We start from the raw sequence: 14,664 nt of genomic DNA, 5'->3' as shown, positions 1-14,664 counted from the left end.
AGGATTTGAGTTTGGATCCCCAGCACCCATGAAGTTGGGCTTGACAGCACTTGTCTGTAACCCCAGTGCTGGGAGGTACAGACGCTAGGGTTGCCAGGCAGTCAGGCTAGCTGAATCGATAAGGTCATTTAGTGGAAAAATAAGGCAGAAGGGCTGGAGAGATGGCTCAGAGATTAAGAATACTGGCTGCTGCTCTTCCAGAGGACCTGAATTCAATTCCCAGCAACCACATGGTGGCTCACAACCATCTATGATGAGATCTGGTGCCCTCTTCTGGTGTGTGCATACCAAATAAATAAATCTCAAAAAAAAAAAAGGCACAGAAGAAGTAAGGAAGCCACCCATCATTAACCTTTGTATGAACATGCATGTTCATACACAAGCATGTACATCATTAACCTCTGCATGAACATGCATGTTCATGCACAGGCATTTATACACATGTGTACCACATAAACACAAAAGTTGTACTTAGGATATAGGTCAAAATTCTACATATTTGACTACAAACGGAGTTCACACTACAAAGTGGGGTCACTCAGACCTGTTCACATCTCTTGGTTCAAGGTAAATAACAGACTGTTGTATTCTGGAAGCCTCAGTTTTCTTGTCTTTAACATGGGAACTATCACCTTCCCCAAGAGTCCACGTGATCACACACTCAGAGTGCTAAGGCATATGGCAGCACACCACGGGTGTTGGGGGTGTCATTCCTGATCCTTTCTCCATCTTGGAATTAGGAAAAACTCCTTAGAAAGACTGGTGCCTCCCTGCCCTGAGAACTAGGTAGGGCACATAAGGATCTAAACAGGTTTTATGGAGGCCTCCGTGTCACATGGGACTTAGGACTCTAAGCGTCCACTTGTAGTCACGCTCTCCAACATGGCTGCCTCTAGGTACTTACCTCTTAACTATATTGAAATGTGAGTTTATTTATTTATTGGCTCATTGATTTTTTTTGAGACAGGTTTTTTTTTTTTCTATCCCAGGCTGTCCTGAAACTTGCTTGGTAGACTAGGCTGGCCTTAAACTCAGAGATCCACCTACCTCTGCCTCCCAAGTGATGGGATTCATTTTAAACATGAATATTTATGAGATTATTTTTCTGCTATATCTTGGCCACATGTCATGAGTTTTACAGCTGTTCTACCAGATGGCATAAAATATTCTCACTATCATGTTCTGTTGCTCAGCCTTAACTACCTAATGGGGGTGGTACCCAGAGGACCCAGGTTCCTTGTGGACTGGACCAGCTCCTCCGAACACAAAAGACACAGATGTTCTCATAGTTACTGCCTGGCAGGCAAAGACGCTTTTGTTCACCTTCATCTCTGAAGGTGCTGGCGAATCCTTTGGAATTCCCTGTTTCTCCAAATGTTCTTTTCTTCTCTGAACTGTGAGGGATCGTGAAAGTCTGTACTGAGACTTTCTAGAAAGAGATCATGGATACTTACTGACAGATGCCAGCAGTCTTGTTCTTGCTTTTGTGTCTGCTGTAACTGGCTGTTACTGGTCATTTGTTGGGTCCTTTTCACATCCTCTGAAAAAGGATACTCCCATGATCTCACCATCTCATTTCACCCCTTCAAGGCATCCAACCTTTCACAATGTGGCAAAATGTTGTCACCTACAGATATGTTAGGCCAAGTTCATATCTATTCTGGGACTCACAAGGCCCGTGGACTGCAACTTAGACATACCTACTACTGTTTGCCTCTTGGAAATGACAAAAAGCTCCCTGTGGATTGTAAAATACCCTACATTTTTTTTCCAAATTAGGAAAATTAGGAGTACTTGCTGAATAGAACACTGGGCTCTAGGACTCCAGATTCCCCTCAAGATGTGTCACCACTATGTGGGGACAGAGATGGGCCTGCATGCTCCCTTCACCTCACAATTTTCTGACATGGTGGAAATCGAGAGGCAAGGGGCCTTGGGAAATTCCTGAGAGAGCTCCTTAGAAACAGATTAAAACTAACTGGATGCTTCAGAACCCTGTCATGCTTCTCTGGGGGATTAGATTCAGTCCTCTTGACCGAAGAACGAACTGCTGTCGAGTATCATTCTGCTCAAATGAACCACTTCATAGAAACTTCTGCCCAGGATAAAATAAAAACAGAATGGATCTGAGAGCCAGGAGGACTCCTGCTGGCTCGGTGTGCTCAGGAGGCTCTCTGGTTTTTCCTTAATGGTACAGTCCTTCTACTGGATTCATCCTAAACAATGGGCCTTTCAGAAGGCATCTAGAAGGTTCTGAGGGCCGGCCTGCCTCTTCTGAGATGGGTTCCTTGCACGACTGCTGCAGGGTGTAGAGCCTGCCTGCTGCATAGTCTACTGCAGATATCTACCAGTAGATAGCCTACTGGTCTACCTGCTGCATAGTCTACTGCAGATATCTACCTGTAGATAGCCTACTGGTCTACCTGCTGCATAGTCTACTGCAGATATCTACCAGTAGATAGCCTACTGGTCTACCTGCTGCATAGTCTACTGCAGATATCTACCAGTAGATAGCCTACTGGTCTATCTCAGGCACCCTGGCTCTTCTGTACATTGTCATTGGCCGAGACCTCTCTGTTATTTCTCAAAGAGGACATAGTCAGCTCTGTTCCAGGCATGGCGCTGGTGGGTATGCAGGAGAGTGCTACAGGAGAGAAGGGAGCTCAACTGTAGGCCTATCACGTGCCAGGGACTTTCCTGAGTAGGAATGCTGTAAGAAGTCACTCCATAGTGCCCCAGAGCATAGAAGGAAAAATAACAACTGCAGGTCACCTCTTGGGGAGCCTCATGAATTAATTCTTACAACCTTATGGCTTTAAAGATGATACAAGGCTATCCACTCAAAACTTTATTGAAAATGTGTATGTTGAAGCTGGGCAGGTAGTCCTGGACACTATTTTATACATTTTAGATAAATGCAGAACACACTCTGTTCCCTCAAAGTGGCAGTGCGGGCCACATTCTGCATATCCTTGTATCTGACTGTGTACTCTTCACAGCAGAGCAGGATCTCCTGTTGTGGCAGTGAACTGATCCCGCAGGATGACACCCCTACAACAGACTGCCCAGCTCTCCTTGGCTCCAGCCACAGTACAAGTACCTTCTCGGTGAAGTGTCAGTCTTCAGCATAGCTGTTCAAAAAGTGCCGATACCACAGAGAGCCTTGAAGAAAATGCAGGGTTCCAATTAGTCTCTGGAGGGATGAGGAGGTTCATGATTAGGCCATGCACACATCTAGTGGGCTATGAGGCAAAACTGAGATTTCCCCCTGGCATATGTCTTTCCCTCAGCTTCTTCCCCATGACTCCCAATCCTCTTTCCCTGAGGCCAAAGCCTTGGGAGCAGCTTCGCTCCGTGCTCTGTGGCTGACCATATAAAGCATGAGGAGCAGCCAGGCCTGCTTCCTAATACGGTCACAAAAAGGAGATCCTACTCCAGCTGGGACCTGCTGGTGGCATTGAGCTTTAAGATGCCTGACTGGGACACGGGAAGGGAGGTTGTGTTGGGACCTCTGAACTCAAGCAAGCATCAGGAGAGGGACTGTCCTGGACATGAGACCCTAGTTTGTGCCAGAGGATTTGCCAGCTGAGCAGACTCACATTTGCCTCAAGTGTGGATTAAGTGCTTACTGTGTAGTTGGGCTCCAAAGGCAAGGCAAGCAGGAAATTGTTAGGTCCCAAACTCAGGACAACTGGCTAACAAGGTGTGTATTTAACATATCAAGGCAGCCACTGCCCCTAGGCTCTCCCAGCATCTCCTGTTAAAGGGTCATCCCGGCTGGCATGCCTCCCCACCCTAAACTCTCTAGCACCTGAGCTTTGCTGCCCTTCCCCCGCCTGTTCTTTCCAAATGACCTAGACATTTTGGCTCCTCGTCCTTTTTGCCTCAAGGTCTCCTGGCTTCTTGGCTCCCTGTTCCTCTCTCTTGCTCCCCACTACCCTCTCATAGCCCAGTTCAGTCTGGACCCTTCCAGATTCCTCTGCCTGTCTTCTTCCTTGTACCTACAATAAACTACCTCAACCATACCTAGGAGCGGTCAGAATGATGTCACTTATGCCTGGGGTTTAGACTGGGGAAGGAGACGGTGGTAGTGTCCCATACATAAATGACATCATTCTGGGGGCCAGGATTGAGGCCTGGAACAGGTAGAGGCTGGCTGATGATTTTCATTAAGATGATTAATTACTGACACTACTCTTTGAGAACCTGGGTATGTCGGGGATCGGAAGGAACAGTCATGGCACAGAAGGTCCACTGAACACCTACTGTGTGCAGCTCAAGGTCTCTAGGGCATACAGCGAAAGCAAGCTGCATCTACCCTTGGGGAGACTTCAACTTAACCTTGGCAGTCATTTAGTAAGCATTTAATCAGTACCTACTATCTGCCAAGTCTTAGGTTGGGGCTGAAGAGGCCAGAGCAGGAGCTCAGGTGTGTAGAGGTGACTGCAGCTGGCCTGGGAGCTACAGGGCAGATCTCCCACTGAAAGCTGGAGTCTGTCCTTTCCCCTGCTGACCTCCAAAGATGCCTCCTCCCTCTGACTGTTCCAGCTACAGCCCATGTGCTGCTTGCTGCCTCCCTCTCTGCCTCTGAGCCTTCAATCCCCTGATCCTTTACTCCTCCTGGTCGGTGCAGGTCTCCTGTCACTGCTCTGCTCTCTCCTGAACTGGAAGGACTTGGGCCTTTGAGGCCACTGTAGCCCCAGGAGTCCTTCCCTTCTCCTCACCAATCGTGCAGCTGTGAAGAGCAGCATGTATAATTTGCTTTTGATTTTTGTTGTTATTTCTCACATTTATTCCTTGTCATTTCGCCACTACCTTTTCTTTTTTAAAGACAGGATCTCATGTAGCCCTGGTTGGCCTCAAAATTGCTTTATAGTTGAGGATAACTTTGAACTCCTGATGCTCTGAGTACCGGGATTCCAGATACTTTATGTGGTGCTGGGGATAAAACTCAGGACTTTGTGCATTCTAGGCAAACACTCTACCCACTGCCACACCCCCAGCCTTTGTTCCCTTTCACCATTGATATAGTAGCATCATTCAATCACATTGTCCCCTTTTTTTTATATAAGATTAAGACAGTCCTACTGCCCACACGTTACTCCTTTCTCCTCAGGCTTTTGTGGTTACCTATTTCATCACTGGCTCTTTCTGTTATAAATTAAAAACCACATTGTCATTATTATTCATTTTGTTTTGTTTATTGTTTGAGACAGGGTTTCTCTGTTTAGCCCTGGCTGTCCTGGAACTCACTCTGTAGACCAGGCTGGCCTTGAACTCAGAGAGCCACCTGCCTCTGCTCCTGAATACTGGGATTAAAGGCGTGCGCCACCACTGCCCACTGGTACTCTATAAGTAGCATTCTATATTTTAATCAAATAAAAAATAAAAATGAAATATATTTAAAAAAGAAATTTTGGGATTGCCAGGAAGATGGCTCAGTTGGTAAAAGTGCTTGCTATTCATTTATGAGGACTTGAGTTGAGTTCCCAGCGCCCCTGGAGAAAAGTTGAGTGTAGTGACCACACTCCTGTCACCCTGATGCTAGGAGGGCAGAGACGGAATCCTTGGAGCTTATTGTTAGGCAGCCTCATCAAGCTGGTGAGAGATCCCATCTTAAACATTAAAGAGGAGGAAATTGGAGATGCCCCATGTTGACTTGTGGCCTCCACATGCCTGCATACATGTCCATGTGTACCCCACACATGAGCATGTGCAGACAAGTTAAGTTCCTGAGGCTTAGTGAGATAGAGACAGTGGTGGGTTTAATTCAACCACAACTCAATCTTGCTTTTTTCTTCCTTCTCCACAAGGCTCCTGCTGAGTTTCTGAGGAGCCTCAGTTTCCCCCACTATGGCATGAGGCTGCTGACTGGGGTGTGGGAGTTCTCCCACCCATCCAAAAGTCCAGAACTGAGCCTGGCTCTCTTTTGCAGACCTACTCTGGCCTCTTCTGTGTGGTGATCAACCCCTACAAGCACCTACCCATCTACTCAGAAAAGATTGTGGACATGTACAAGGGCAAGAAGAGGCATGAGATGCCGCCCCACATCTACGCCATTGCTGACACAGCCTACAGAAGCATGCTACAAGGTGAGCCTGCCAGGCCTGAGAACCACCTCAGGGCTCAGCCTCAGTCCCCACCCCCACCTGCCTGAGTCCCCATCAGGAATGTGGAGTTTGGCAGGCAAGGCCATGACTAAAAAAGGGCAAAAACAAAAGGAACATCAGTCTGCAGCAAGGAGGGGCGGGAATGCAGGGCTTGAGCAAATACGGGCATTGCCCTCTCTGACTTCTGCCATCCCTGTGACTGTTTCAAGGCCCTAGCCTAGCCAGCTGCCAGAGAGGAAGAAGCTGGAGACAGGCTGTGGACCTGGGTTGCCACCTACCAGTCTCTATCCCGTCTTCTCCACAGTCTCTGTGGCGCTTCTGTGAGCCTTGCTGTGCTGGCTTTACCAATGGAGGGCCTTTGTATACACACTCCAAGTTCAGGTGTAACAGCTTGTGAATCCTTTATCATGCTATGTGGTCAGGAGGGGACAATGGGATTCCCGTGTGCAGAGTCATCAAGCTATGCGGTTCTACAGTGATGGGGAATTTTTCCAAAGAATTATTTTGTTTTGGGGGTATGGTGCTGAATATCAAACCCAGGGCCTCAGCTATGTCGGGTCAGTATTCTTAGCCCCGAGCTACACCCCCAGCCCTCTTCTCACTTTTCCTTTGAGATAGAGCCTCTCCAAGTTGCCCAACTGGCCTCAAATACTCTGTATCCTAGACAGGCCCTGAACTTATAATCTTCCTGCCTTAACCTTCTAAGTAACTGAGATTACAGGCCTGTGTCACCAGGACCAGCACCTTGCAGATTTATAATTGTAATGTTTGATTTAGATGTTTGTTTGTGTGGTTTGTGCGGGTGAGTGCAGGTTTCCATGGAGACCAGAAGAGAGCATCAGATCCCCCGGGGCTGGGGTTAGAAGTGGTTGGGAGCTGTGTTACCTGGGTGATAGGGACTGAGCTTGGGTCCTCAGCAAGAGCAGCAAGTGCTTACAACTGATGAACAATTTTTCAGGCCCCACTTGAAAGATTTTTTAAAACTGGAAAGTGCTGTAACAAGGTTTCCCACCATCAATACCTAAGTCTCCTCTACCAGTTAATTCTTATTTATTCTGTTAGTCAAAGAAAACATGCTTCATGAACCTCCCTAAACCCCGGAAAAAAACTCAGACCAGGCTGACCTCAAACCACAGAGATCCACTGCCTCTTCCTCCCTAGTGCTTGGGATTGAAGGCGTGCGCCACCGTCCAGCTCTTGTTGTTTTCTTTAAGGTCTTTTGTATGAGCTTCAAGAAGGACACTGAAATGGATTGTTGGATGTAAGAAGTTTACTTAAAGACATATTAGCACATGGACAAACAGACAGACAGCAGCATGACAAGGGCTCAGAGGAAACTTAAACCTCACCACTAGAGACGGTAGCATGGCAGAGGTTCTGGAGATGTACCTTCTTATAGGTCTCTGAAGGAGGTGAAGGTAGAGATTTTATAACTTGAGCAGGGAATTGAGTAAGGAAGCTAGCTGCCATGTCCTTTGGTATGTCTTGACATTGCAAACTCATCTCCAGAATGAAAAATCCAGGCATCTGAATTCTGGTAGCTAGACAGTCGTACAGGAAGGCTGTGCTGTGGCCTAGGCAGCTGTCTGGCCAGGATTCTAACATTTGTTATTGTTGCTGTGGGCTTTTCCCCCTTCCAGTGCTGGGATTTGAACCTGGATCTTATGCATGCTAGCCCAGTACTCTATAACTGAGCCACATCCCAGATCCTTGGGGATGGTTGCTTCCTGCTTTTTATATGCAAGGAGTGTTCTCAATCTTTTATCAGAAACCTGGGGCAGACAGGACTCACTTAGCTTTAAAATTCAGTCCTGAAATTTTATGGTGCATATACCATAATTTTATGCTAAATAAAAACAAAGATAAAATTTAAAGGGACATGTACCTTTTTGGTCTTGAGGAAACAGCAAATTTTACCGTGTGTGTGTGTGTGTGTGTGTGTGTATGTGTGTGTGCTTGCACAAGTGTCCCCTGATCATACATGCAAGGGGCAGGCACTATTGTCAACCCCCTTTTAGAGTTTTAGAGATGGGGCTTGAGATTCAGAGAAGTGAAGAACTTTTCAGAGAACAGACAGTGTCAGACTGTTGAGCCTGGTGCCTGTGATGCCTAGGACCTCTAGAGCTTGCCTGATCCAACAGTGCAACTGAGCTGTGCTTGGTCCCAGCTCAGAAAAGGCTTTGTCCCTTTGGGTCTTGTTTCTTATCTCAGTGTTGAAGGCTGAACACTTCGGAGCCCAGAGTTGGACTCAGCAAATTACAGGTGAAGTGTGAGAAGGGTACATTAAGCCTTCTGATAGGAGCCTGTGGGTGGTCACCAAGGGTCCCTGGGCTGAAGTAGGGGAGGTGTGAAAGGCAGATAAGATTTGACTCTAACCTGATGAGTCTCAGGCCTCAGGAGGTGTGGAGCTGGCTTGTGTCATCATAAGTGTACCCTGTTCTCACTTCATTAGCACCAAGAGGACCCTGTCAAAGACTGAAAATAAAACAGCTGGGGCTCTCAGCTTAGCCCTCTCCAAGACTAAGCTAAGTCTGGACAGTATGTGGGAAGCAGGTCTCTCTGTTCTGTGGTTGGTATGCCTTAGGGGAACTGGCCCATGCCTACCTAATCCCCACAGGCTGGTCTGTAGATGAGGGGAGAAAAGAACAGACGCTACCAAACCTGGGCCTGGAGAGCTGGTAACAGCCTCTGCATTTGATAATTTTTAGGGGGCTTCACATAACAAAAGACTTGCCTTAGAGCTGAGAGTGAAACCTGGTGACTTTTCTCTTCAAGGCCATGTAATAGGTGATGTGCCGAAGAAGAGACTGGGCAATGAGGCAAAGGGACAGGCATAGGTCATAGTCTTGGTTGCTATTTGTAAAAATTTTAAAAAATGTGTATGGGTGTTTTGCCTGAGTATATGTCCATGTATCATATTTATGCCTGGTGTTCACTAAATCCAGAAGAAGGTACCAGAAACCTGGAACTGAAGTTACAGATAGTTGTAAACCACCATATGGCTCCTGGGAACTGAACAGGTCCTCTACAAGAGCAGCCAGTGCACTTAACTCTGGAGCCATCTCTCCAGGCCTATTTTTATTTGTGAGACACAATCTAGCTATAAGACTCTCTTGGCAATCAGAGTCTGCCTCAGCCTCCTTGGATTATAGATGTATACCAGCATACCCATTTGGGATTTTAGATTTAATCTGTCCAGGATACTACAACAAAATGCCATTATAAGCAAAAGAAATTTACTTCCTGCAGTTCTGGAAGCTGGAAGCCCAGATGAAGGCACATACAAGCTTATATTCTGGCAAGGACCCATTTTCTGTTCAGTCAGCCTATTTTCTGTTCAAAGATGGTGTCCCTGCTGCTGTGTCCAAGGGGAAATAAATTCCATTGGGGCTTTTTATTTTATAAAGATGACAGTCCCATCAGGGACGTCCCAAGGGCCCTACCTCACCTTAAGGTGGAGATTTGTAGGGAGACACAAAGACTCCAGCTATGGCACCTGATTAGAAAGGAACTGACCATGGCCATGTACTCTGACCTCCTGATTCAGAGTCACTGCTGTCCATAAATACTTCTCTGGGTTGCTAGTTTCATTCATTTACTCACTCTTGCATGCATTCATGACAGAGTCAACTATGTAGCCCAGAATGACCTGGGATGTAAAATCTCCCTGCCCTAGCCTCTCAAGAGCTAGAATTACAGACATACATGGCCATGTCTGGCTCCAGATTCCTGTGATCAGTGATGAAGATAATGGAGTGGGAGGTAGCTCAGCCAGTACAGCGAGGACATGAGTTTGAATTCCAGAACACAGTTTGAAAAAAAAAGTGTGGAGCTTGTAATACCAGAGCTAGAGAGGTACAGACAGAAGGATTCGTGACTAGCTTGATCAGTGAGCTCATTGTAAGAGTTTTCGAGAGACCCTGAGACAGACAGCACCTGAGGTTCAACTCTGGCCTCCACATGCATGCACATGTGTGTACATATAAGCACACACAACTGTGCTAATGACAGTCAATCCAGTACTCTCAGCTCTGAGCCTTATTGTAGGTAGCTTCAAGACTTTCTCAATCTAGTCTCGTAGAAGAGCTTTTTTTGTGCTTCTGAAAAGTCTAGGTTTGAATCTATTTCTTCCATGAAGAAATAGCCGTGCCTCACAGAGGCTGTTCAGGCTGCAGAGCATCCAGTGTCAGGCTGTTTGACTCAAAGTTAGCACCCTACAAACATGTCTCCAAGACAGAATCAGCTTCCAGAAAGGTTTGTGACTATGCTTGGTTCTGTCTGGTATGGACTGGCTAGTAGGATAAGGTACTATAAAGAGACTGTGGTTTTGTTTCCCAGGCCACCCAGATCTGAAACTATATTAATTGCAACAGTGTTTGGCCTGTTAACTCAGGTTTTTTATTAACTAGCTCTTACAACTTAAAGTAACTCATAATTCTTGTCTGTGTTTAGCCATGTGGTTTGGTACCTTTTCTCAGTGCTGCATTCTCATCTTGCTTCCTCTGCATCTGGGTGACGACTGACTCTCTTCCTCTTCCCAGAATCGTTTTTTTTCTGATTGCCTCGCCTATACTTCCTGCTTAGCTACTGGCCAATCAGCTTTTTATTAAACCAATATGAGTGACAAATCTTTACAGTTTACAAAAACATGATCCCACAGCAGGGTACAGCGTCTGGTTGACTGAGTCTCTGGACACAATTGCTCTTCACCTATCTAGCTGCTTCCATACACAAAGCAATATAAATTGTTGATTTACTCTATCCACCCACCCATCCATCCCTCCTTCCATCCTTCATTCCTTCCCCACGGCCGTCCATCTTTGGTATACTGAGACAGGATCACACTGTAATCCAGGTTGAAATTGTGATGTGTAACTCAGGTTAGCCTCCTGGGTGAGTTAGAGGTGACAAGAAGGCACTGCTCAATAGAGGCCAGGTAAAAAACTGTGAGGGAAGACTTGGTGACTAGATTTCCCCATATAAGCAGAGATGGGACAAGCTTTGCTGTCTGTAGCTTTTTATTGGTACAGGAGGCAGTTAAGACTCTTAAATTTATGAATAAATAGTAAATTCTGAATTGGAGAAGCAGGCTTGCCCAGGAGAGTAGCTTTGAGGTGCCCATACTGGTGTGTGGCAACATGTTCCTCATCCAGAGAGCATGAAAAGTATGTGGTCTCCCAGCTAATCATCTCAACAGAGCTGCCTGAGGGCTTACCATGTGCCATAGCCCTGCCACATATACAGTCTAGTTCCGGGGCGCCAGTCAACTAGTCCCGTAATGCAAAGAAGGGAGGTTCAGGAGCCGAATGATGCTACTAGCCTGGAGCCTCTCTGCTAAGCTAGGAGACAGCGGATGGCTCCTGGGAAGTGACTGTGAACTTGAGCTGGGAGCAGCTCCTAGGGCTGGAGGCAGGAGATTGGGGTAAGAAATAGTTGCTCCCCAAGAGGCCACTAGAGTTCCCTGCCCCAGGTGAGCCTCAGTGGTTCAGTTCCAAGGTTAGAAAATGCCTCCCCGGGGCCCAATGTAAACCTATAGCCTACCTGAGTCTGCCAGAGAGAATGTGGAAGAGTGGAAGACCAGGCCCACAGGGATCTAGGATACAGTCAGGGCTCTAGAGCTGCAGTAGAGGCCATCTCTGGGCCTTAGTGTCTTTGTTGTCTGCTCCAGGTGGTATGAGGCTCACTCTGAGCCATGTCTGAAGCTTAGTCTGCCAGGGGAGACTCAGGACTGACAAGTTTGCACTAGCCTCACAAGAGTGTGTAGAACCTTCTGGAAGCCTACTTCTTGGAAGATATGAAGTAGAGAGTCACTTTCTTTGTGCCTCAAGTCCCCTCCCTCTCACGTATCTACAGCAGGCAGGTACAAAAAGAAAGAGAGGCATGGAGCCTGGGATGCTTTTCCAGCTCTTCTTGGCTTCCCCCTTTTATTGGTAGCCTGCACACTCAGTCTCAGCAATCAGTCAGCCAGAACTCCAGCTGGGGATCAACTGAAATAGTCTGGGTGGCTGGGAACCTCCAGGGAGTCCTGCCTGGCCTGCTATGCCTCACTGGGGGTAATCGCGGGGCTGTTATTCCATTCCCAAGCACATCCTAAGACTCAGACATCCAAAGGCAAACCCCCAGGTCAGGTAGGAAGGGTAGACCAGGACAGACTGATAATGGGGGTGAGGTGCCATGTTGTAAGGAGGCCTCTAGTTAGTTCCCGGCTGCTTAGACCCAAAATAATCACACAGAAACCATATTATTTGCAATACTGTTTGGCCAATAGCTCAAGTGTATTTCTGACTAACTCATATTCCAAACTAACCCATTTCTATTAATATGTGTATTGCCACGTGGCTGTGATTTACCAGCTAAAGTTCCAGTGTCTTTCTCTGGCTGGGCTATATGGCTTCTCCCTCACTCCGCCTCCTTTCTCCCAGCATTCAGTTTAGTTTTCCCCACCTAGCTAAGTTCTGCCCTGCTATAGGTTCAAAGCATTTTCTCTATTAACCAATGATATTCACAGCATACAGAGGGAAATCCCACATCAGTTCTAGGACCCAAAACCCTGAGTTAGAAGCTGAGTTACAGTAAGGCTGTCATTGCCCACAGGTGTTCAAGGCTATCTTCTTCCTGCCACTGAGCTGTTAAAGTCAGGCCAGGGATGCTCTGCTCATCTCCATGTGACCCCCCCATTCCTTCTGCACACCTACATACCCTTGATATAGTTCAAGTATAAACAAAGTCTAGAAAGTTTCTTGTCATTCTGGGAAGCCACAGTCCTGGGGTCTGTGTACTGGTGCTTGTCCTGGCTATAGCTGTGGCTATAGTCCTCAGTCTTTTTTTTTTTTTTTGCCCATCTGACTCTATCAGTCTTAGTCAGTGTTCTGAGTACAGCAACTCTTATAAAACAAAGCATTTGACTGGGGCTTGCTTACAGTTTCAGAGGGTGAGTCCATGATCATCATGGTGGCAAGCAGATAGGCATGGTGCTGGAATAGCAACTGAGAACTTTATATCCTGATCTGCGGGCAGAGAGAGACACTTGTCCTGGTATGGGCCTTTTGAAACTTCAAAGCTACCCCCCATATACTTCCTCCAACAAGACTACACTGACTGCAATCAGGTCACACCCACTCAAAAAAGATCACACCCCCTAATCCTTCCCAAACAGTTCTACTAACTGGGGACTAAGCATTCAAATATATGAGCCTATAGGGGCCATATTCATTAAAACCATCACAGCTCCCACATTCTGTCATTAGCTATGTAGAAGAAAGGAACAGAGGCTTTCGTTGGCTTGTGTTTCCAGGGTCTAGTGTGCAGCAGAGTTTAGACATGGGGGTATAAGAAGTGTGGTGGCAGTGCCTGAAATCCCAACTCCCAGGAGGTAAAAGCAGGAAGATCATGAGTTTGAGGTCAGCCTGGGCTACATAACTGTCTCAAAAACAAACAGACAGAAAGGAGGGAGTACAAAGTCCATTGTGTTTCTTAAAAACTTTATTCTGGGGAGGGGGGAAGTGGCACATGCCTTTAATCCGAGCACTTGGGAGACAGAGGCAAGTGGATCTCTGTGAGCCTGGTCTACAGAGAGAGTTCTAAGACAGCCAGGAATATGCACAGAGAAACCCTGTCTTGAAAAACCAAAATAGATAAATAAATATGCAAGTCACAGATCGTTAGTGAGTTGTTTACAGAATATGGAGCTGTCAGTGTAACTTAGAATTTGTTATCCTTCTCCCCCCAAATCTTGTGCTCATTGAGGTCACTCCACATTCTCACCCAGCCCCGGGCAAGCAGTCAAGTTTGCCTGTTATGGACAAGTAAGGTGAAAAAAAAAAAAACCGTGAATGAGTCACATTCTGAGACCAGCTTCTTTCCCTTGGTGTAGTTGTCTCAAGATTCACACTGCTGGAGCATGTGCCAGCACTTTCTCTTCTCATGGCTGGATACTAGCCCATTGAATGGACATACCATGTCTACCATGTCTTCAAATCCATTTATCAGACAATGGATATCTCCTTTGACTCCTCTTTGAAGTGAATGTGAATATAGTGCTACATAGGCCTTTGCATATTTTTTTTTTACCAACTTGGAAAAAAAAACAAGGACAATACTGTATGTCATATACGTTTTTCCAAAAATGTACTGAAAGACTAGCAGGTTAAATAGTGATCATGGGGAGGTTAGTTGCTACATTAGGGAGCCAAGGAGAACATCAAGCCTTTGCAGAATTAGGAAAAAAACCACTTCTTTCTCAAGATGCTTTTTTTTCTTCAGTCTGCAGGCCATTTGTTTTCATGAACATACAAATGTCCAACAAGTTCCCCCTGTAATCAGACAATGTGAACCTTGTACCACTGTCCAGGGCAGCCCTGCGGTGAGGTATACAGTAGACAGGACACTGTCCCAGTCGTAGAGAGGTGTGGAGGCAGAGATGGTGTCATGGAGGTGCTGACTCTCAGATAAGACTTGAAAAGCTAAAAGCAAGTACTCAAGTAAAAACTTGTATGTGAAAGTCTAGAGTAGCATCCCAAAGGTAGGAACGATCCACATTTTCATTTGTGGATGA

The 14,664-nt window shown here is 46.4% G+C and overlaps 1 protein-coding gene across 4 annotated transcripts in view; it reads left to right on the top strand.

Annotated features, from left to right (window-relative positions):
- Positions 1–14,664, top strand: part of Myh11 (myosin heavy chain 11) — a 91,443-nt gene that overhangs the window by 16,558 nt on the left and 60,221 nt on the right. For all 4 annotated transcript variants that reach the window (XM_048433271.3, XM_048433270.3, XM_048433273.3 and 1 more), the window contains exon 3: positions 5,936–6,092. In XM_048433271.3, the coding sequence (XP_048289228.1) occupies positions 5,936–6,092 (157 nt within the window). The remainder of the gene's footprint in view (positions 1–5,935; positions 6,093–14,664) is intronic.

Source organism: Myodes glareolus, chromosome 9 (genome assembly GCF_982192425.1).
Source record: "Myodes glareolus chromosome 9, mMyoGla1.1, whole genome shotgun sequence".
NCBI lineage: Eukaryota > Metazoa > Chordata > Mammalia > Rodentia > Cricetidae > Myodes > Myodes glareolus.
The sequence above is the reverse complement of the archived record's forward strand: the minus strand, read 5'-3'. Positions and strand labels throughout refer to the sequence as shown.